At 47.9% G+C, this 24054-nt stretch overlaps 1 protein-coding gene across 5 annotated transcripts in view; it reads left to right on the plus strand.

Moving 5' to 3' along the window:
* Positions 1 to 24054, plus strand: part of Mgat5 (alpha-1,6-mannosylglycoprotein 6-beta-N-acetylglucosaminyltransferase) — a 291422-nt gene that overhangs the window by 188351 nt on the left and 79017 nt on the right. For all 5 annotated transcript variants that reach the window (XM_052736793.1, XM_052736794.1, XM_052736795.1 and 2 more), the window contains 2 exons: positions 2164 to 2297; positions 20164 to 20297. In XM_052736793.1, the coding sequence (XP_052592753.1) occupies positions 2164 to 2297; positions 20164 to 20297 (268 nt within the window). The remainder of the gene's footprint in view (positions 1 to 2163; positions 2298 to 20163; positions 20298 to 24054) is intronic.

Below are 24054 nucleotides of genomic sequence, written 5' to 3' on the forward strand. Positions count from 1 at the left end.
GAGACCTGTCATTGTGCCACGTAAGAATCCCAGTCAGGACCTTGTCCCAGGTTAGCTCACGGTTCACTCTGTGGCCATGGCCTTCCCTTCGTTTTGTCTTTTTCTTGTCTAGAAATTTCACTTGACAGCCGTGTTTCCTGGAGGATGTGATCTGGTGTTTGGACTTCAATGGTTTTATTGTTTTCAGAATCTCACATCAGGGTGAAAATTGACAGAAATTTAGAATAGCTTCCCGGTAATAAGAAAAGGAAGAAAGAGAGTGAGAGAAAGAGTCCTTAAAAGAGTTGCCACCATTTGTCCTCAATGTGGGCTTTAATTTTCATTTAGTTTGCTGTGTATTGGTCCAGCAGAAGTTGCTCAGCAGTGTACTGATAGAGGACAGCAGCAGACAGAATCGTCCCCATTGGCCAACCCCCTCCCCCAGCTTAGTTTACAGTTTTGAAAAATCATCAGCTAATCAGTGCGACCCAGATCAAGAATGCCGGTTCTCTCATTCCTTTCTGCCAGTGATCCTTTGTGGCCTCTCCACCCGTGGTCAGGATGCCTTCTCTGTAAAAGGCCAGCTTGTGAATACTTTGCAACCGAGCATAGTCTCCTCCGCTGTGCCATCGCAGTTTGAAGGCAGCCACCATGTTGCAGGCAGAGTGTCACCAGCAGAGTGTGGCCAGGTTCCAAGAACACTTTATTTTCCCTTGTAGAAATGTGAACTTTACGGGATTTTTCTCTTGTCGTGTTTTTCAAAGTGATTTGAGAACGTGAAACCTTGCTGGGAAAAGAGCTCAGTCAGTGAAGTGTTGTGCAGTGTCCCAGGACCTGAGTTCTAGTCCCAGAGCCCACCTGACAAAGCTGGTGTGGTGGTACACACCAGCAACACCAGTGCTGGGGGATTCGGGACAGGCAGATCCCTAGGGCTCCTGGCCGGCTAGCCTAGCCTGTTTGGCAAATTCAGATTTGCCGAAAGAGATCTTGTCTCAAAAGAAGGCAAGAGAGATGTGCCTGGGTAAAGACAGCCCAAAGTTGACCTCTGACCTACACACACACACACACACACACACACACACACACACACCACACGTATTTGTTCTCACCTGTGCACAGATGCACATATACAAACATATACCCGAGTACACAAGATAATGCAAAGCCAATTCTTAGCACACAGCTGCACCAAGATAGCTGGTGGGCCAGGTTTGGCTCGGTGGAACAGACCAAAGGGACTCCATTGTACTGTGTCAGCTCTGAGCCGGGCCAGCAATCAAGTCCTATTACATTATAGTTGGATATATAAAAGCTACCCCTGCCTAGTAAATGGGATTGAAGTCTGTTTTGTGTTACTACAACGTAATACTGGAGCCAGACTTGTTTATTTCTCATTGTCGGAAGCTAAAAAGTCCAAGATGAGTGGCCCCCTTCAGTGAGAGCCTTATCCTACTGTGCAGAGTTCTGTCTTGGGTCTCTAGCATCTTCTTTTAAAGCCACCTATGGCATCATGGGCCCACCATCCATCCCTTGTTAACCCCCAGAACCCTGCCTTCAAATACCATTAGCTTACCAATGTGAAGAGTGCCTTTCCAGTATGAAGCAGACACCTGCAGCTGTGTCCAGTATGAAGCAGACACCTGCAGCTGTGTGCAGTATCAAGCAGACACCTGCAGCTGTGCCCAGTATCAAGCAGACACCTGCAGCTGTGCCCAGTATCAAGCAGACACCTGCAGCTCTATCATTAGCATCACCTAAACTCGAATGATCTAGAAGTGATGTACAGGTTGACAGGCCCACAGCCCTGAAGCACGCCCTATGCTCTCAGCAGAATAAGAGCTGTAGAGATAATGGTGCTTTGTTTCTTTCATCACATTGATTAGGCACCTGCTGTATGCCCAGTCCTACCTGGGTGCTAAGTCCACTGCGGTGAATCCTGCAGGCCCCTTGCAGCGTTCACGGGTGTTTACTTCACTGGTATTTGAGCCTCTCTCAGTGGTTAGTCAGTTCTGTCTGCTGGGGTGGCCGAGGCCTTCTTTGCAAAATGAACAAGGAAGAAAATAGGACCTATGCTTCTTTCCAGTGGCAGTTTTACTTTCAAGCATTTGTCTGTCTGCTTTTCTCTCTCGAACTGCGGCAACTAGCATCGAGGTTATAGTTTGACACACGGCGCTTTCCTTGCAGGTGCATGCTCCGAGTGCTAGATTCCTTTGGAACAGAACCTGAGTTCAATCATGCAAGTTATGCCCAGTCGAAAGGCCACAAGACCCCCTGGGGAAAATGGAATCTGAATCCGCAGCAGTTTTACACCATGTTCCGTGAGTATTCATGTGTGGTCTCTGCCTTTCAGAAAGCTACTGAAAATAGGTGTGAAGGTTTACAAGGCAACCATCAATCTGGGGTTGTGATTTTCAGACCCTAGGCTGAAAAAGTACGTACCATTAAACTTTTTTCTTGGGAAGAATTGGATCCTTTTTTTCTGTAATTGGAACTGAAAGCACACCTCAACATTGTGTGAAGAGCCTTAGAAATGTCCTAAGTGTTCGATACACATCACTAGTGGAAGCCACATGGGAAAAGCCTGCAGATCACCTTTGAATAAGCAGTCACTGGACATGTCCCAGCACCATGTCCATGCTGCTAAGGGACTACTGCATCCTTCAGAGAAATGAGGTCTTCCATGTCAGCCCATTAGTTCAATATTAATTATCTGAGCATGAAGCTTCCCTACCACCATCACTTTTTTTTTTTAAAGATTTACTTATTTATTATGTGTATAGTATTCTGCCAGCATGTATGCCTGCAGGCCAGAAGAGGGCGCCAGATCTCATTACAGATGGTTGTGAGCCACCATGTGGTTGCTGGGAATTGAACTCAGGACCTCTGGAAGGAAGAGCAGCCAGTGCTCTTAACCGCTGAGCCATCTCTCCAGCATGAAGATTTTAAAAGAAGAAATAATCTCAGAGCGGGGAGATGGCTCAGTGGGTAAAGCTCGTGCTGTGTAAGCTGGCTGACCCGAGTTCTGGTCTCCAGAACCCATGTAAATGCCAGGTTAAGAGTAGAGGCATGCCTACAATCCCAGCCCTCAGTGGGTGGAGATGGGGCTCCCACAGCAAGCTGCCTAGCCAGAGGAACCAAGTCAGTGAGCTTTGGAGTAGACAAATCGGAGACTGCCTCAATATGGAAAGTCGAGAACTAAAGAAGATACCTGATGTAAACCTCTTGCCTCCACGTGCACAGCATACACACACACACATATACAGATGTATACATATACCCACACATATGAATACACATGCATACCACACCCATACGTGCCTTTTCTGAATTAGAACTGCTTTAAGCTCAGTTTCATACTTTGCTGGCTGCTTACTGATACTACCGGTATCAGACTGTTTTACTGCCTCTTGCTGCCCTTGCTGGTGTTTGGTAAAGCTTATGCAGTGAGGGCTTTTTCTTCATGGTCCAGAGAATCACCTCCAAGAGCTGCAGCTTTAGTGTCAAATGGGTGACTTTTCTGAGCAAGTTTCGGGCAAAAGTAAAAAGCAGGTAGATCACAAAACGTTATCAACTTACGACATCCAACAGACAACTCGAGTAGCCCAATAGAGCAGACGGGTCTTGTCGTTATCAAACTGGGCCAGCCAACTTAGGTACGTCAGGGTCAGGTCAGGAATCAGCTGAAGGAGAAGCAGTTTGCTGGGGTCTCCATTGAGCGTCTCTCCACTGATGAGCTTCCAGTTCCCACCTGAGACATGTTTAAACAGGGAACAGACAGTAACATTGGCTGGGAAGGGCTTCTCCCTCTAGCTGTCCTCACGGGCATGACACCAGGTTGTTTTGCCATTCTCCTTTCTCGTCACAGAGTCGGGGGGCCAGCTTCTCCTCAGACAAGGGGCCTTGCAGAACACCTTGAGTCAGATGTGCTTGAGTCTGGAAATGGGGGATTCCAGCCTCGCTTCCAGAGCCGACTTCTCTGTGTGCTCAAACAGTTCATGACGGTTAACCGACATGGTGGATGCCACGGAGCTCACGCTGACCGATACACTCACTGGCCGTGCTGCTGGGCTCTGAGACATATCGATGACCGATACACTCACTGGCCGTGCTGCTGGGCTCTGAGACATATCGATGACCGATACACTCACTGGCCGTGCTGCTGGGCTCTGAGACATATCGATGACCGATACACTCACTGGTCGTGCTGCTGGGCTCTGAGACATATCGATGACCGATACACTCACTGGCCGTGCTGCTGGGCTCTCAGACATCTCCATGACCGATACACTCACTGGCTGTGCTGCTGGGCTCTGAGACATCTCCATGATGGCCCTTTCCTGACATCGCTGTTTCTTACTTCTGCCCTCTGTTTCCCTGGTTTTGCCTTACTTCTGATTAGCCAAGGACTTCGAAACCAAACTAGACAGCGTTTGTGCCAAAGTTAATTTATGACTAAGTCCCCACCCCCACAAGGAGGGAAGTTTCTATGTGGAAACGAAAGGCCACGTGAATGAAACTGTGTCTTGGAAGGCTACAGGTAGAGAAGTTCCCCCTTTCCAAAGGCAGCAGCATGATTTCATCCAGAGGGTCCCATGCTACAATGAATTTCTGAAACGTCCGTCTATTTGCTTGGCTGATGAAGTCAGCTGTATATAGATGCATGCATTCACGTTCCCCTCCCGACCACCCCTTGCACCTTATAAACCTGCCCAGAGATGATCCTTTGCTCGGTCCCTAAATGTCTCCGTGAACACATTAGACTAATAATCGTGGGGCATTAGGTCTGGGCCAAAAAGAATTAAGAAGGGTGGTATATAGCTGGTGAGGGAGCAGTTTTAAAAACCAACTCACAGTATGGCCTGGAGAGATGGCTCAGTTCATAGAGTGCTTGTGAAGACCTGAGTCGGCTCTCTAGGACCCATGAGAAAAGCCAGGTGTGACTGTGTAAAATTGTAATCCCAGTGTCGGGGAGGAGGAGACAGATAGACCCTCCCTGGAAGATCACTGGCCAGTCATCCGAGCCTACTTGATCTCCAAAAAAAAAACAGTACACCGCACCTAAGGAATGATGCCAGAGATTGTTCTTTGACCTCTGTGTGCGTGTGCATGCGCGCGCACGCGCGCACACACACACAGGAGAGAGAGAGAGAGAGAGAGAGAGAGAGAGAGAGAGAGAGAGAGAGAGAGAGAGTGTTACCTGTTTAAATGTTCTTTTGAGCCCAGAGAGTTTGGTGAGAGCATGCTGTGTGTATGATAGACATTATTATTATTGGACTTATATCGCCCTTGTTATTGCCACCTGTCCCAGGAGCACAGTTGAGGGAACAAACTAATATTTGGCACACTAGGTAACAGATGGCTATCAGCATGGCAAGGCGTGATTAGAGTCTGCCTGGGGTTTGACTTTGCTATGAAATCCTGAGCCTGGGAAGGAGTGCCAGCCATTGGACTAAGCTGTGACCCGTGTTGGGACAAGTTAGGTAAAACTTGTGCTTTTGTGCACTTTCCAACCATGCCGGCCGGCAGTGGCTTGTATCCTGCGTCAGAGAAGAGAGGCCGTTTTCTCCTGTAGAAGGGGGGGGATTCAGCACCCTGCAGACCTGCTTCAATTCTGTGGATGGAAGCTTTCAGAAGTATGTGTTCCTTCAAGTGAAAGAAGGGCTCTGTTTAGAATGTAATGAAAGCCAGAGACAGAACGTACCTTCTCTTAACCTGGCAGAGGGATACGGTTCCTGGATTCAGCAGAAATCGGAGGGAAAGTTGACACACTTGAATGCCTTTTAAGAAAGGAACCCGCAGAGCACAACATTGCCGACCGCCCATGACACTGACAGCAAACAGTGGAGTAGGAAATGTTTACATGGTTATTTGAGACTGTTAGAGGAATGTGGAGGAGCCAAGATACCTCTGTCCACAAGAAAGGCCTATTGACAGCATTGATGTGAAGACCTCGGGTGATCTTCAGTTGGAAAAGGATATCCGTGATCTCATAAAAATGAAACACTGGGCTTGGAGTTGGCTCCATTGGTAAAGTATTTGTCATCCAAGCCTGAGGATGTGAGTTTGATCCCCATAACACAAGGAAAAAGCTGGGCATGTTGGCACAGGCATGTAATCTCAATGCTTGGGAGGCAGAGAAAAATGTGTCCTTGGGCCTTGCTGGCCAGCCAAGTTAGCTACCTCAGATTCAAGTCAGTGAAGATACCCTGTCTCCAGAAAACAAGGTGTATGGTTCCTGAGGGGTGGCATCGCACGTTCCCTTCTGACTTCCATATATACATCCACATAATGCGCGCGTGTGTGCGCGCGTGCCCACACACACACACACACACACACACACCACACCACACCACACCACACCACACCACACCACACCACACCACACACAAATGTTTTCCATTTTGAAAAGGACCAAAAGTTCAGTCAGCCTGATGAGGGTTATGACTATGCAAGCCTTTCAGACCGGCTTTCCCCAAACACCTTTTTCCATATAACAGAGCCTCCTAGAATAAGTCAGATTGCAGAAGTGAGGTAGGGTAGGCAAGGGAGACAGGAAGGACCACAGAGGTGGTATTGGACGTTAATAAGATCTCCAGACAGCATCAAAAGAACACTGGTGGCCATGGATTAAAACCAAACAAATGAACAGTAGTCAGTTGGGCTGCGGTGTAGCTCAGTCAGTAGATGCTTGGCTAGCATGCACAACACCCTAGGTTCCATCCCTGGCACCACATAAACTGGGCATGGTGGTGCACACCTGTAATCTCAGCATGTAGGAGGTATAAGCAGGAGGATGAAATGGGCAAAATCATTTGGCTGCCTAGCCATGAGATACATGAGACCCTGCCTTAAAGGAAGAAAGAAAAAGGCCGTTGATGAGTCCAGATATGATGATATGCCAAGCAAGAAAATGTAGTGGGTCACCTTCGCAAGTTGCTAGGATACCAACTCATTACTCAGAATAATAAAGGGGAAAGAGCCCAGCTTTGATTTTCCTGCCTTTCTAGCACAAATTATATTTGAAGATAATCAAACGGTTGATGATAAGAAACTGTTAATAATAGAGAAAGCAGAGCTGCAGATGTAGGCAGAGTGAAGGATTAGGGAGTGAATATCTTCAAACCTCTGATGAGGTTGCAGATCCAGTGATCATCAGCCACTGCAGAACCCATCAGGTAACAATTGATGGAGAACTGTCCATGGCCGGGGCTATCTCCAGCACAGGAAATATGGAAAGAAGTTGCAAAATGAGGTATTGGGAGACATTCATCATTTCAAAACGAGCCAAGACTGGAGACTTTGCAGTGGACAACAGTGTCTGTACCTCACGAGCCAGACCCGACCCTTGGTGACCTCCAGTACCCTCATCAAGAGGTTCCCTCCCTTCCCATGTGACAAGACCAGCTTGCTGGGTAGCTGTGGCTGTTCTGGTGATCTATAGTTAAAGATGGTTTCTTTGAACAGAGAACAGAGAAGAAAAGGGTCAAATGTATCTTTTTTTTTTCCTTTCAATTTTTTAAAAATAGGGTCTCATGTATTCCAAGCTAGTTTGAACGTACTGTGTAGCCAAGGATGACCTTGAAGTCCTGATTCTCCCAAAGTCCTGATTCTCCCAAAGTCCTGATTCTCCCGTTTCCACCTCAGGACTACAGCTGTTTCGGGCATGAGCCACCATACCCTGGTCATACAGTGCTGGGGATGAAACTCAGGACTTCCTGTGTACTAGGCAAGCGCTCTACCAACTGAGGTAGATCCCCATTCCACCTCTTTCATTTTTTTTTTCTATTTTTTTCCCCCAGAACTGAGACCCAAACCCAGGGTCATATACGTGCAAGCACTCTACCACTGAGCTAAATCCCTATCCCACCCCTTTTTAACTGGTTTTAATGTGACAAATTTATTAATGTTTCATTTAAGCGGTATTTATTTAAGTAACATAAATATGCACCCATGTTGAGAATGTATTGAGGCCCTTGTGCACTGAGATTGTTTCATACTGCTGGCTATAATAGCAGAAAGGTTCTGCAGAAGTAGGGTTGAACTTGGAGGCATAGAATTGAGACATCAAGGCCAACTGTCTTGGGAGATACAGTGTTTGGGCATGTATGCAGTACAGAGGGTCTGGCTTGCGATGAGAGAACAGCACTCATGGGTACGCTGTCTTTAGGAGATGGGAAAGGAAGTAGACCAGGCCCGCAGAGTCTTTGCTTACATATTGAATATCCGTGGCACACAGCTGATTGACAAACTTGGACTCTACCTAACCTAACCTAACTTGCTCAGATGGTGAAGTTCTCTGTCGAAAAGTCTCACATTTCTTTATTGTTTCGCTCCAGATTGCAGGGGTTGGACTGTGGAAGGCTGTCTTGGTGTATTCTGTTTGTAGTTGAGCAAATATTTGGGGTCTACAGATATGTACTACGCCTGATACCCTGAAGTGGTTTCCAGAGTGAACAGGGGGCCTGGCTGTAAAGCACTGAGGCCGCTGGGTTAAATCTACTGAGTGATGGCTTTGTGTCCCTGTGTGTATGTGTCAATGTGTCTGCACAGGTGAAGGTCAGAACTGGACGTGGGATGTCTTTCTCCATCATTGTTTTTTTTAATTTTTGAGAAACAGTTTCCCACTGTCTTGGTACTCACCAATTTGGCTACACTGGCTGGCCAGCAAGACCCAGGGATCCACCGGTCTCTACCTCCCCAGTTCTGAGATTACAAAGGTGTACAACCATACCTGGTCTTTTTTTCCACCCACGGGTGCTGGGACTTGAACTCAGATCCTCACGCTTTGACAGCGAGCGCTTCACTCACAGGGCTATTTCTCCGGGCTTAGGTGATGGCTTGTCCAAAGAAGCTGGTAAGTGTGTCCTTCTTCCTGTCCATAGATTTCCACTCAGATGCCTCTCTTTATGCTTGTTTGGCTTCCAAGGCAGACATTAAAACCTTCCTGCTGTCTCCAGAACCCACTCTTTTTTTTTTGGTTTTTCGAGACAGGGTTTCTCTGTGTAGCTTTGCGCCTTTTCCTGGAACTCACTTGGTAGCCCAGGCTGGCCTCGAACTCACAGAGATCCGCCTGGCTCTGCCTCCCGAGTGCTGGGATTAAAGGCGTGCGCCACCACCGCCCAGCAAGAACCCACTCTTGAGAGCTGTTCTTCTGGAGTTCTTCCCCTCAGAGCTTGGGATGCCTTCCCTCTCTTTGTCTGTATGCTCACACCTTGGCTTTGTAGTAGAACATTGCCAGCCTTGGGCTCAATGGTCATCCCCTCACCTCCCCAGGTTAGAGCGATTCCCTCAGCTGGGACCTGGACTGTTTGAGTGAAGAAAGCTGGTAACCACAGGAAGCGGGTGGGTCCATTCATTTCTCTCTGACTTGTCCAGATGTGATGGGATTAGCTGCTCGAGTCCCTGAAGTGATGGACTGTGACCTGCAAGCGTAAGGCAAACTGAGCCTTTTCCTCCCCCATGTTTCTTTTGGTCAGGATATTTGATCACAGCCACAGAATTGACATGAAAATCATCACCATATTTTTTTCTCTGAAAAGTTTCTGCACCCCAGTAAGCCTCTCCGCCAACGCAGCAATCCAAATCAGACCAAATCAGACCGAATTAGAAAAAGCCCCAGTTTAATGGGTAAAGTGTTCCCGGGTGATTCTCCAATCCCCCAGAGAGGAGACAGGGACAAGAGACCGGAAAACCATGTGTCTGTTTTCTGGGATGCAGTTTAAATACCCTATGGGAGTGGTCTTGAGCATCTCTGGGGGAGGAGCAGTGTTTGGCGGGCTTTGAGGGGACGGGTTTGGGGAAAGATAGGGGAGGGGAGTTGAGGTGGACCTTCCACCAGAACATTCCAGACTCTTTGGGTATATGGGTGCCAGGATGCCAGGGGCTGAGGTGGAGCTTCCACCAGAACATTTTCTTGTACATTTTTACATTTTATATTTTTAGTTATACATGCTAAAATTTTATATTTCATTATTTGTTACTTTGCCTTTGTGTGTGTGTGTGTGTGTGTGTGTGTGTATTCACATGTGTGATTACCCATATGTATATGGGTGGACAAGCACATGTATATAAAACCATATGGATGCCCAAGATACCTTTTGGGGTTGGTTGGTTGGTTGGTTGGTTGATTTTTGTTTTTTGTTTTGTTTTTTTGAGACAAGGTTTCTCTGTGTACCCCTGAATGTCCTGGAACTCACTCTGTAGACCAGACTGACCTTGAACTCAGAAATCCACCTGCCTCTGCCTCCTGAGTACTAGGATTGAAGGCGTGCACCACCACCGCCTGGCTAGCCCAAGATCAGGAGTCTTCTTCAGATGCTCTCTACCTCATGCACTGAGGCCGGGTCTCTCCACTTTCCGTTCACATGGGGTCCTGGGATCTGTACTCTGGTCCTCGTGTTTATGCACTTTACCACATCTTCTCAGCCCACTCATCATTTTCTCTACTTCATGCATCACATTCCTTTTTAAGCTTCCACACTATCCACATTTCTAGTGCTGGTCAAGCAACTACTTAAATAGCCATTCTGTACTCTGTGTTTGGGGGATGTTGTTTCGTTCTCTCTAGGTGTCTGGATTTGCTCCAATCTAGGCATCTTTTCAAGGTTAGTCTGTAGTCTACTGTGGATGCACTTACTTGCTGTAAACTCCTGAAGGCAATCCCTTTTCTTACTTCTCACGTCTCAAACAAGGTGTGTTATACCTTTGTAAACAATGAAAAAAGATGATTTACCCACTCAGAGTGAAATAGAGAAGGTATTTGATGGGACCACCTAAGAAAGAAAGAACCCCAGAATTGATGGCTAGCACTGTTTCTCAGCCCTTGTTTGGCTAGCTCTAATTAGCTCACAGTACCTTCATTCACAGTTTCATCTGGCTCCTGTAACGATGCTGCCCAGGGTAGAAAGATGGTTCTAGCTAATTGACTCCCCCCACCCCATCTTTCCCTGGAGACTATGGCTTAAAGTCGCAATAGCAGCAACACTGAGCTGCCCCCACCCCGCTTCAGGCAAGCTTCAGCTCAGACCTGATTTCCCTAGCCTGCAAACATCTCAGGAGCCTTTGAAGCCGCTTCTCAGCGCTGTGGTCGCCACCACTGCCTCAAAGCCCTTCCTCGTTCCCTGAGCAAAGTCAGATGTGCAGATTTCTTGTTTGTATGTGGAGTCACTGCCGTGGCTTAGATGTGAACCAGTCCAGCATCCTAGGAGTCTCCGGCCACAGGGGAGCCTGGCCTCAGCTCTCACTGATGTGCTTCCTTACTTCCCTCTGACCTCCCTCATGTTTTTCCAACTATGCCGGGCACATTTCCACCCCAGGACCTTGGCAGAGACTGTTACATTTTCTGGAATATTCTCCCCCGAGTTAGACTCCATCACCACTACTCCCTTGTATCTGTAACTGGGATGACCCTTCGGTCAAATTTGCCCTGATCCCATTTGAAAGTGCAGATCCTCTCTTCCTCGCTCCTCGCCTGCCTTATTTCCTCCATAACTTTTCATCTCCCAACACCCATCCTCCTCTTGTGTTTCTCTTCCCTTCTTGTTGTCTGGGTTCTACAAAGCTTGGGGGGCGCGGGGCCTGTTTCATTCGTAGATGGAACTTAGTACATGGTAGCCATTATCTCTTGAATGAATTGAAATGAAATCAAAGGGTACTATCTGTTCAGTGTTTGGTTCATGCAACAAATCAGGGAAGGGTAGGAAAAGTTCAGAATTGGGCCCGGGATGTGGTTCTGTTGATAGTGTCTGCCTATTCTGCCGGAAGTCCTGGTTCCATCTCCATCGCCTCATAAACCTGGTGGGGTAGTCCATGCCAGTAATCCCAGCACTTGGCAGGAGAGGGACCAGAGAGGACCACTGTCTCCTACAAAGAGATTCGAGGTTGGACTACGTGAGAGCCTGGCTTATAAAGAAGTCTCCAGGCCTGAGTGCAGTGCTTTGTGAGGCAGAGGGCTTACTCTTTGCTTTCTGAAGAGCGTCTATCCTTGGCGTTTGAAGAGATCTCAAGCCACTCTGATGCTTACAGTCACTGTTACTGATCGAGCTCCTCACTCTGGGCTTCTGCCAGGGTTAGGGGCTCACACCGCATGGTCAGAAAGAGACTGGAGATGACGGGGCAGAACTTAGCCTGATGATAATGAGCCAGTTCTCTTCCCTGCAAACACGTCAGCATTCACTGCAGATGGGCGCCTCCGTGCAGTTTTACTCCAAGGACAATCAGAGGGGCCATTTTCCATGCAAACTGCCTTTTTCATCTTTAAGTTAAAAAGACTTTTGCTTCTGGACAGACCTGTGAGTCAGAGTAACCTCGAGGCTCTTCCCTCTGAGGATCAGCCCTCGGGAGGGTTCTCTTCCTGAGTTCATTCCCTCCTGAAGTGCTTTTGGACACTGGGACAGTTCACTCGGGTTTGCATCTGTGGACAGCTCAGACACTCATGTTTCTGGCTCTACTGCACATTACAGCTTCCCTAGTCTGTGCCCAGCCTCCTCTCTCAACGAGCCAAGCATCAGAACCTTTTAAGAACATCAGTTTTGGTAAAAATTTGAAAAACATAGCCACAATCTATGTGCAGCTTTAAAATCCAGGTTATGGGCTGGTGCAATGGCTCAGTGAGCGGGTCAAGAGCCTGCTGTACAAGCAGAAGGGCCTGAGTTCGATCCCTGGAGACGGTGGTAAAGTGTCACACAAAGCCGGGCAGTAATGGTGCACACCTTTGATCCCAGCACTAGGGGGCAGAGGCAGGCGGATCTCTGTGAGTTCAAGGGCGGCCTGGTCTACACAACGAGTTCTAGGACAGCCAAGGCTGTTAAATAGAGAAACCCTGTCTGGTGGGGGTGGGAGGAGCCACACAAGGTGGTGTGCACTTATAATCCCAGTGCTGGAAGAGCAGAGACCGGAGGGCCCCTGGGGCTTACTGGCCAGCCAGACTACCCTGCTTGGTGAACTCTAAGAGACCCTGTCTCAGAAAACAAATTAGGGGCTGGAGAAGTGGCTCGGGAGTTAGAAACACTTGCCGCTCCTGCAGAGGAACCTGGTTTAGTTCTCAGCAGCCATATGATGGCTCACAGCTGCCTGTAACTCCTGACCTAGGGGCTCTAGCACCCTCTTCCTGCTTCCAAGGGCACCAGAAATGCATGTGCTGCCCATATATATGTGGAGGCCAACGCTCATGCGCATAAAAATAATAAATACATCTTTTCTTTTAGCTGTACATACAGCCTGAGAAATGATAGCCAAGGGCATCCTCTGGTGTACACACACACACACACACACACACACACACACACACACACACGGGCACTTGCACATAGATGCATGTATAGCTACAAAAACCTGAGTGTGTGTGTACACACACATACACAACCAGATTAAATGTAACAAGGATCCACTTTAGTTGGAAGCTAAAAACTATCCATAGACCTGGAGGGTGAAGAAAGTCCAATCAGTGGTAGGTATTGTTAGGTGATAAAGCTTATAGGTAACTTTCTATCTTTCTCTGTTACAAAAAAAAAAGTTTTACACTGAGGACATGTATCTGTTATAACAGGAACAGCAATGACAGCATTTATAATTAGGGGAAAGAAAAACTTGTTTATTGGCAAAAATCGATGTGGCCTGAGCCCTGAAAGGTAGAGAGGAGAGAGGTAGTTATGATCTTGAGAAGTTCACATCCCTGGGACCCGGTGACTAGCTGACTGTGAAGGCTGAGGAGCCAGCCCAGGCTGGCTCTCGGGGTTATGGCTTTGGCAATGGGTAGTGCAAGTATAACTCATAATTCTCAGAGGTGTTTAAAAGATTTACCAGGAGAAAAACAGGCCTTGGAGATTTGTGCAATTGAAAGCAGAGTTGGTTTCACTTACTAAGAATTTTTAATTCATTTTTAAAGAAGACAGGAAGGGCTGGGTGTAGCTCCGTTGGTAGAGTGCTTGAGTAGCATGCATGAAGCCCCGGGTTCCATCCCCAACACAGCACAGACTGGGCATGGTGGTATGCTCCGGTCATCCCAGCACTCTGGAGGTGGAGGCAGGAGCATCAGAAGTTCAGGGTCATCCTCAGCTACATAGTGAGTTCAAGGCCAGCCTGGGCTACATGAGACCATGTCTCTAAACACAAAATGTGGATTGTAGTCACAAACACACATGACGAAACCGCAGTGATGCGGTCTATCCATGCACAGCCGTGTCTAATGTACATGTGCGTGTATCTTCCCGTGTGTGCTCTAGACTGTGGTAGAACCTGACTGTGCTCTGAAAGCATGGTTTACTGCCATTGTTTGTAGGTTAAGTTTTCCTGCCTGGCCCACAGTCAGGACAAATCTCTCTCACCTGCCAGTCCCACAGCCGCTCAGACACAACCAAGTAAACACAGAGACTTATATTAGTTACAAACTGTATGGCCGTGGCAGGCTTCTTGCTAACTGTTCTTACAGCTTAAATTAACCCATTTCCATTAATCTATACCTTGCCACGTGGCTCGTGGCTTACCGGCATCTTCACATGCTGTTTGTCATCGTGGTGGCTGGCAGTGTCTCTCTGACTCAGCCTTCCACTTCCCAGCTTTATTCTGCTCCTTGCACCGCCTACACTTCCTGCCTAGCCACTGGCCAATCAGTGTTTTATTTATTGACTAATTAGCAACACATTTGCCATACAAACCATCCCACAGCAGGGTACAGGCAATAAAATATGTAGACTGTAACGCTGTCTGTTGGAATTCCAGCTCTGAGTCCCAGGCCTGCTCCTCCCGGCCTGTAGACTGCCGAGGTCTCGCTGTGGCCTCATCCATGGCAGAGTCGGATGGTGATAAAATGAAAGAGTTGCTGTCATGTGCTCTGGTCATTTTTTCTTCCTTCCGTGACAAGTACCTGACCAAAGCAAGTTAAGGGAGGAGAGGTTTGTTCTGGGTTCCGTGTGTGTGTGTGTGTGTGTGTGTGTGTGTGTGTGTGTGTGTGTGTGTGTGTGTGTGTTCTGGGGTTTACAGTCCATCAAGACGGGGAAGGCATGGCAACAGGAGCCTGAGGCAGCCCTTCACACAGCATCCAGTCAGGAAGCAGAGAGATGGATGCTGATGCTCAGCTCACTTTCTCCTTTTCATTCAGTCCAGGACCCCAGCCCATAGGATGGTACCACCCACATTTATGGAGGGTCTTCCCTCCTCACCTTCCCCAGTCTAGAAACCCCGTCACAGACTTGCCGGGAGGCTGGTCTCTTGGTGGCTGGAGCTCCCTTCTCGATGGCAGTGTTTGCCATCACACATGCCTGGAACCGAACTTGGAGAGTAGAGAGAACTCAGATGTCAGGATGGTGTTTGTAGCAATCGCATTTGTTTCTGTCCTGGGATGGACTGATTACAGAAAGTGCAGCATTCCTGGAGTCTCCTTTATAGTGGGATTTCATTGATTTACCCTGGAATGCAAATATCCACCCTCATGCCCTCTGATCACAGCTGATGTGTGTTCTCATCATAGGTGAAGTAAAAGAGAAACCTTGGGTTGAGGTTACAGCAGGATGAAGTTATTTAATGTGTGTGTGTGTGTGTGTGTGTGTGTGTGTGTGTGTGTGTGTGTGTGTGTGTATGTGTGTGTATGTACATGTGTGATTTGGGGGAGGGGTGTGCAGGTGCCAGCGTAGGCCAGAGGCATAGAATCCTCCTTGGAGCTGGAGTTTCAGGTGGTTGTGAGCTGCCAGACATGGGTGGTAGGAACCGAACTTGGGTCCTCCGGAAGAGCAGCAAGTGCCCTTAACCACGGAGCCTTTTCTCTAGATGACAAAAGGTCGTTTTTGGTAGCATCAGGCAGGTCTCTGGCTTTGGATTCCTCATGGGCAAAGTGAAGAATTCTTTTGTTGAGAATGGGGTTCTTTCCATAGATGTCTGGATACACACAGCTGCTGGGCACCTCTTTGTAGTCAGCCACAGGGGACTGAGGGGGGAGGGGAGGTCTTGTGCCCTCCTGTTGAAGAAACCCAGGGGATCTGGTGACAAGTTGTGTTACCTAGACCAGAGGCATGGAAGGGTCAGGCGTGTGTCCTGGCAGTGTGTCTGTAAGTGTGTGAGGTTCTCAGCCCCCAGCATACGAGTGCTGCTTCTCTCACGGTGAGGCTGGGAGTTGAGACTTAGACTGTGGACAGAATTTCAGGGGGAAACCTCTATATGTAATGTGTTTCTTCACACCGTCTCAAAGTTGATTTAGTACCAAACTACAGTCACAGCGCAGCCCAGTAGGAATAGGTGGGGGTGTAGCTCAGTGGTGTGCTTGCCTAGCAGGTCGGACTCTCGGGAGTCCATCCCCAGCACCCCATTAAACAGTTGTGGTGGCGATTGCCTGTAATCCTGGCAATGGGGGAGGTGGAGGCCTGAGGAGCAGGAGTTCAAGGTCATCCTTGACTACATAGTTAGTTTGAGGCCAGCCTGGGCTACATGAGACCCTGTCTCAAAGAAGAAGAATAAACTCTTCTTCTCCCTTGTCTCACCATTCATGCTTATTATAAGCTAAAAGAATCTTTGACATAAAGAAATTACACACGTCTTTTTTTTCTTCTTTGGAAATTTTTAATCATCTTATTTTTACTACATTTTAGATAATAGGGCATATAATAAGACCCACTAAATATTTTAAATAGTCATTTTTTTTTGTAAGTGCCCATATGGGGACTTAGACAAAGTGAATCACAGGAACAAATATCTCAAGAATGGAATGCTAGTCACTACAACAGTGTATTGAAAATAAAAACTAAAAACTCCCATCTTGAAATCTAAAGCCCCGGGTTCCAATCTTGGCCTTTGAGAATAACAGAATAATTCAGGACGCTTTGAATGCACAGGCTGTCCCCCGGCCCCCCTCGGCGCCCCTCAAAAAGGAGGGGAAGGAAAAAGAGCAGCAGGCAGTCCCTGCTCTGTCTCTTGTTGGCCATAGAATTTATTCAGTGATTTACTCCTCAGCTAACTGTAGCCATGGCCCTTGCCTCTGGGCACTTGTTCAAAAACACAGAAATGAACGGACAGATTGGCTTGGCTGAGCCCAACTCCCAGTCACAGGCCTGTTCTCTCCTCCTGTCACCACCATTAGACACAGGCCCCGGAGACTGGCTGATGACATGGTGGTTTATGCGGCCTGTGCGTCTCCACAGAGCACCTTCACACCAGCCCTCCTCTTCCTCTTCCTCCCCTCAGAAAGATGAGGCGAGAGCTGGGGTGTCTCGTTCCCAGCAAGCCACATCTCACGGTAGAAAAGGTTTCTGGAGGCTAGGAAGTGGCCCACTCATGGGTAAAGTGCCTCCTTGGCACCCACATGAAAATGCTGGGTGTGGCAGCCCTCACTCCTAGTTCCAGCCCTGGGGAGGTGGGCACAGGTGGGTCCCTGGAGCTCCTTGGCCAGCCAGCCTAGCTGAAGCAGGAAACTCGAGTTAACTGAAAGACGCTGTGTAAGGTGGAGGCACTGAAGAGATGACTCTGGTTAGAAGCTCACACTGCTCTGTGATTTCCAACACAATGGGCAACTCACAACCTCCTGTAACCCCATTTCTGGGGATCCAACGCCCTCTTCTGGCCTCATGCAGGCACTGGTCTATACACATAAATAAATGTTTAAAAAAGAATAAGGTGGAAATTGATTGAACAAGACCACCCGAACTCTGGCTTCCACATGTGTATAGTCACACTTGTATGCATGCCCATCCCCAGCACAGAACTTCTGAGCTGACTTTGTGTCTGGCAAAGCATCCCTTGACTCTTCAAAACCCACAGCAAAGCAAAGGAGACGACCTCCCCTAACATGAAGCACCCAAAGGTGAATGGACATGGCTGAAGCGGCAATGTGGGAGTTGTACCGAATGGCCAGTCTCAACTACTGGGGAGTTTGGTTTTGTGTTCTTTATAGCTGCTTTATTTGAGTCAGACTAAACAACAGCTGCTTCATTTCATATCAGCCATGGGTGTGGCCTTCGCTGAGACATCTCCTGACAAGCAGAACTGTATCTGAATGAGATGGGAGGTAGAGTTGATGAGGGTCCTATTTAATCAAGGGAGAATTGTCTTCTGTCTGGTCAGACACCCCCTCCTGGTGACACATACTTGATAATTGTACAGGGCTGAGGTGGCCCCAGTTGATAAAATGATAGCCACAGGAGAACCTGAGTTCAAGTCCCAGAACTGACATAAAAAGCCAGGTGGAATGACACACACATGAAACCACAGCCCTGGGGAGGCAGAGACCGGAAGGGCCCCCTGTCAGCCAGTCTCCCCAGTGAGTGAACCCCAAGCTCTAATAAGGGGTCCTTCTCAAAGAAAAAAAGTAGATAGCACCTGAGGAATGACACCTGAGGTATCCTCTGACCTCTGCACATACATGCACACACAGGCATGCACACACACACACACACACACACACACACACACACACACACACACACACACACTATTTCAAAACCTGTAGTCACAAGGTACTAATGTTCTTGGCATGGCTTCTGTGGTTTAGCTTCCTGCTTGGTATGTCGTATTGAGGAGTTGTAGAACTCATAGGTAGAGAGGACCAAAAGAAAACCCCTTGTCTTCTTCCAGAATAGTCCACTGTGTACATATCCTGGCTGTGCAGGGGTTGGCTTTCAGAGGTCTATGCTCCAGAGACCCTTGCCTTTTTGTTTGCTCTTCAGTCTCACTGTCCAGTATTACCCCTAGTGGCAATCATGCCTGGCTGTTGGCTGCAATCATTTAGGGAGACCTGTTCTCTGAAAGACAGTATGTGTGGGACTGGTGAGATGTCTCAGTGGATAAGAGCACTGGCTGCTCTTCCAGAGGTCCTGAGTTCAATTCCCAGCAACCACATGGTGGCTCACAACCATCTGTAATGAGATCCGGCGCCCTCTTCTGCCGTGCAGGTGTACATGCAGACAGAACATTCATACATTAAAATTAATTAATTAAAAAAATAAAACATGAACTGTAAAGAACATTTAAAAAATGAAATGCAGTGTGTGGCTGTTGTGCATGCAGACTTATCAAGCCAAAGCGGCTAGGATGTATGTCATCAAGCCATGAATTTTATGGTAACACCATAGTTTATGCAATCCACATTTGACCATGATACAGTAATGTAGTACATGACTGTATGTCCTGTGTGTGTGTATAGGCCAGAGGTTGATGTTTAATATCTTCTTCAGCCACTCCCATCTTAGTATTTGTCTGTCTGTCTGTCTGTTTTGAGGCAAGGTCTCCCAGTGAACCTTGAGTTTACCCTTTTCTGCTGGACTGGCTGGCCATCGAAGCACTGGGATCCACCTGACTCCCTACCAATGTTGGGATTATAGATGTGCACCACCACACCCAGCTCTTTCCCTGCATGCATCTGTGATGGGTGTGCACCACCACACCCAGCCTTTCTCTGCATGCATCTGTGATAGGTGTGCACCACCACACCCAGCCTTTCTCTGCATGCATCTGTGATAGATGTGCACCACCACACCCAGCCCTTTCTCTGCATGCATCTGTGATAGGTGTGCACCACCACACCCAGCCCTTTCTCTGCATCATCTGTGATAGGTGTGCACCACCACACCCAGCCTTTCTCTGCATCATCTGTGATAGGTGTGCACCACCACACCCAGCCTTTCTCTGCATGCATCTGTGATAGGTGTGCACCACCACACACACACAGCCCTTTCTCTACATCATCTGTGATAGGTGTGCACCTCCACACCCAGCCTTCTCTGCATCATCTGTGATAGGTGTGCACCACCACACACAGCCTTTCTCTACATGCATCTGTGGTAGAGCTCAGGTTCTCAGGCTTGCATGGCAAGTGCCTTCCCCAACTGAGCCACCTGAACCTGATCAAACTTGAGTTGCCAGGCTTAGCCACAGCCCTCCACAGTCTCTCTCTGAACCTGGAACTCACAGATTGTGCTGTGCTGGCATTTCCTACTCAGCCATCTCCTCAGCCCCTGTACATCTGTTATCAGGGAATAATCCACAGTGGAGGTGAAACTGTGGATTATGCTGCTTAATTTTCATTTACCCAGACTAGATGGTAAACCCAGCTGGAATCACAGTAGACTGAGCTCCTGGGTGAGGCATAACCAAGTGACATGCAAGTGTGCCAGTGAGTTAGACAGCCTGGGTGGAGTCTGTGATGCCCCCGCTGCCCTTTGCCTGCTAAATACTCACAGCCCTGTCTTTTGCTTTCCACATCAGCTCACACCCCAGACAACAGCTTTCTGGGCTTCGTGGTCGAGCAGCACCTGAACTCCAGTGACATCCACCACATTAACGAGATCAAAAGGCAGAACCAGTCCCTTGTGTATGGCAAAGTGGATAGTTTCTGGAAGGTGAGTCAGCCTGCCTGCGTGTCGAGCTCTCTGAAAGGAAGCTTGTGAGGTAATTTAATTTTGCTTTGATCTGGGGAGTAATCAAATGCCCAGGGCTTATGTCCACTGGATGTAAACAGAAGTGTACAGGGGTTCAGTTGCTCTAGCAGGCTGGCATTTTAACTGAGACTTGGGATGCTTGTCCATCCTTACAGCAACGGTATGGTACCCCAAACCTTTTACCTCTTTGCATGTTAAATGTGAGACGTGGACTAGGGAGATGGCTCAGGGGTAAAGTGCTCTTTGAACAAGCAGGAAGACCTGAGCTCAGATTCCTAGGGCCACATAGAAAGTAGGGCATGGTACCACGTGCTTGGAACTCCAGCAGTGCTAGGTGGATGTAAAGATGGAGGGTCCCTAGGGCACACTGATCAGCCAGTCTAGCTGAATCGGTACATTCCAGGTTCAGTGAGAGACCCTGCCTCAAAAAATTCAGGTGGAGCATAACTTAGAAGGTTACTGGATACCAGCCTCTTTATATACAACACTTCAGCCTCAGGGAACCTTTCAAATGTTGTCATTTTGAAAGACTTGAAGGACAGATATCCCCACGACTTTTCAAACATACTTCTTCCTTAATGCCCAATAAAACCCTTCTTGGAATAACCATAAGCTGTGGTCTTATGCCTTGTGTCTCCCCCATGGAGGAAGTTAGAAACTGACTCTTGAGGGTATCAGAGACATGCCCAGCTAGGAGGTCCAGGTGCTTTTCTGAGCTGGTATTCAGAAAATGAAAAGTGTTGCCCACCCTTCAGGTCTGCAGCACTATACATATTAAAGGAGCAAGGGAACTGGGAGGGGGTTGTCAATGCATTCATTTCTTTGTGCATATATGTGTGCGTGAGCGATGGATGTACGCATACAGAGGGCAACTTGAAGGAGTCAGTTCCCTCCTACCATGTGAGTTCCAGGTTCTGGAGATCAAACTTGGGCGCCAGCCTTAGTGGCAAGTATCTTCATGGACTAAGCTATCTTGTGGGTCCTGGTGGCTATGATGGACACTGATTCATTCCCAGATAATGATCTTTATTATAGACAGCTAGATTCTGTACTGTAAAGTATAATGATTCTCAACCAAGGACAGTGTCACGGCCTCCCACCTCCTGTGAGTGATCTGGCCATGTCTCCAGACAATTTTGGTTGTCATGTCTGGGTAGTAGAATTGGTGTCCAATGGGTGCAGGTGAGGAATATTATATCTTCCTATAGTGCATAGGAAGGCTCCCCAGCATGGTTATCTGACATACATTGGTAGTGATGCCAAGACTGAGGATCCCTGCACTCATAAAATAAAGTTATTCCAAGTCCAAAATACTTGGTGCTAACATGGTGCTGGGAGACGGGGTGGGGTGGGGGGTGGGGGGGGTGGGAGGGGGGTGGTTCACCTGTGACATCATGTGGCAGGTCTCAAACCCAGACCTATAGGAAATTACTCTTATCCTATGTGTATGCTGTAGCTAGAGTTTTCCTGCCTGGCCCACAGTCAGGACAAATCTCTCTCACCTGCCAGTCCCACAACCGCTCAAACCCGACCAAGTAAACACAGAGACTTATATTGGTTACAAACTGTATGGCCGTGGCAGGCTTCTTGCTAACTGTTCTTACAACTTAAATTAATCCATTTCTATTAATCTATACCTTGCCACATGGCTCATGGCTTACCGGCATCTTCACATGCTGTTTGTCATCATGGCGGCTGGCAGTGTCTCTCTGACTCAGCCTTCCACTTCCCAGCTTTATTCTCCTCCTTGTCCCGCCTATACTTCCTGCCTAGCCAATGGCCAATCAGTGATTTATTTATTGACTAATCAGCAACACATTTGCCATACAGAACATCCCACAGCAGTATGCAGATAGTGTGTGTTATAAGTTGAATGTGAAATTAACCCCCATGGACTCAATGTGTTGTGTCAATCCTGTTGGTAGTATTTTGGAAAAATTTGGAGCCTTTAGGAGGTGGCACCTCCCTGGAGGAAGTACGTCACTGGGTGGGGGGGCCTTGAGTACTTGTAGCCCTACCCGTTCACAATGTCTGCTTTCTGACAAGACACTACATAGCCTAAGTTGGTCTAGTAATATTTAGTATATAGACTAGGCTGGCCTCAAACTCTTAGCAATCCTCCTGCCTCTACCCCGCAAATGGCTAGGATTGCAGATGTTGAGGTAAGGACCACCTGAGAGCCACCATGACCAGCCTTGTTTTGTATTTTGAAACGTCTCTCTGTGTTACCCAGGCTGCCACAGGACTTTACATTCTCCTCCTGAAAGCCTTCCTGGTCCAGGGATTCAATGTGTGCACCACACACCCAGCTCTTGGCTTGTTTTTTCACAGGACTCATCAGTAGGGTTTAGCACGGCTCATAGGTTTACTAAATGTTACTGTTATTGATATCATTATTGGACCAGTTAAGAATTGCCACAGTGAGAACCGGTTATGAGTGTAAGAATGATGAAGCCTTTGAGCATCTGGTAAATACATCCAGCCTGCAGACACTCAGATGCCCATTTCTAAACTATGTCAGCAGTTGGTGACCCCTAACCCGTGCACTGAGTCCAGCCCATTATCTGTATTTGTAAATAACATTTTATTGGAAAACAGCCAGGCCTCCTCTTTGACTGTGGATGCTTTTGTACTGAAATTGTAGAGTTGAGTAATTGTGACAAAGACTGGCTGACCTACAGAGGCAATAGTTTCTACTGCCTGGCCTCTTCTGGAGCACTTTGCTCACCTCTGAACTCTGTCATGTCCTCAGCAAACCCAGTCTCTCTCAGGATGCATTTAGCCAGCCCCTCCCATTTCTTTCTCTCTCTTTGTGTACATAGGTCCGTAGGGAGTGCATGGGCATGTGTGTGAAGGCCAGAAGACACCCCCAGCTGTCCTTCCTCAAGTATTCCACCTTGTTTTCTTTTCATTTATTTCCTTTCTCCCTCTCTCTCCCCCCCCTCCCTCTTTTTCTTTTGGGTTTTTTGTTTGTTTGTTTTTGTTTTTCAAGTCTGGGTTTCTCTGTAGCCCTGGCTGTCCTGGAACTCCCTCTGTAGACCAGGCTGGCCTTGAACTCAGAGACTAAAGGCATGTGCCACCACTGCCCAGCTCCACCTTTTTTTTTTTTTTTTTTTTTTTTTTAAGGCAGAGTCTTTCACTGGCCTAGAACTCACCAATTCCACTAGGCTGGCTGGTCAGCAAGCCCAGAAATTTGACCGTCTCCACTTTTCCGGTAATGGTGTGTTTACAAGGGGGCCGCTGTGCCCAGCCTTTTTATGTACGTTCTGTGGGGTCAGACTCGGGTCCTCGTGCTTCTCAGGAAAATGCTTCACTGATGGAGCTATTTCTCCAGAACTCATTTTGGGGTTCTTCATTATGTTGGTGCATAACTTATTTTGTGGAGAAATGAAGCAGGACTTCCGTAAAATTCAGCTCTGAATGGTTTCTGAAGAAAAAGCTCCGTGCACAAAGACTGGCATCAGGCTGGCTCCATTTCTGGGCTTCAGTGAAATGACTAATGAATGCCTTGTTCTCATTTGGTTTCTGTTGCTGTAATAAAACACTGGCTAAAACCAACCTGAACGAGGAAAGGTTACAGGCCGTCACTCGGGGAGCCAAGGCAGAGCGGAATCAGAGACCGTGGAGGAATGCCGCTTACTTGCTAGCTGGCTTCCTCTGCTCCCTTCCTCATACAGCCCAGGTCTAGCTGCCTAAGGATAGTACTGCCTACAGTGGG

The sequence above is a fragment of the Peromyscus californicus genome, unplaced genomic scaffold (genome assembly GCF_007827085.1).
Source record: "Peromyscus californicus insignis strain IS unplaced genomic scaffold, ASM782708v3 Scaffold_14__1_contigs__length_90479793_seg_2, whole genome shotgun sequence".
Taxonomy (NCBI): domain Eukaryota; kingdom Metazoa; phylum Chordata; class Mammalia; order Rodentia; family Cricetidae; genus Peromyscus; species Peromyscus californicus.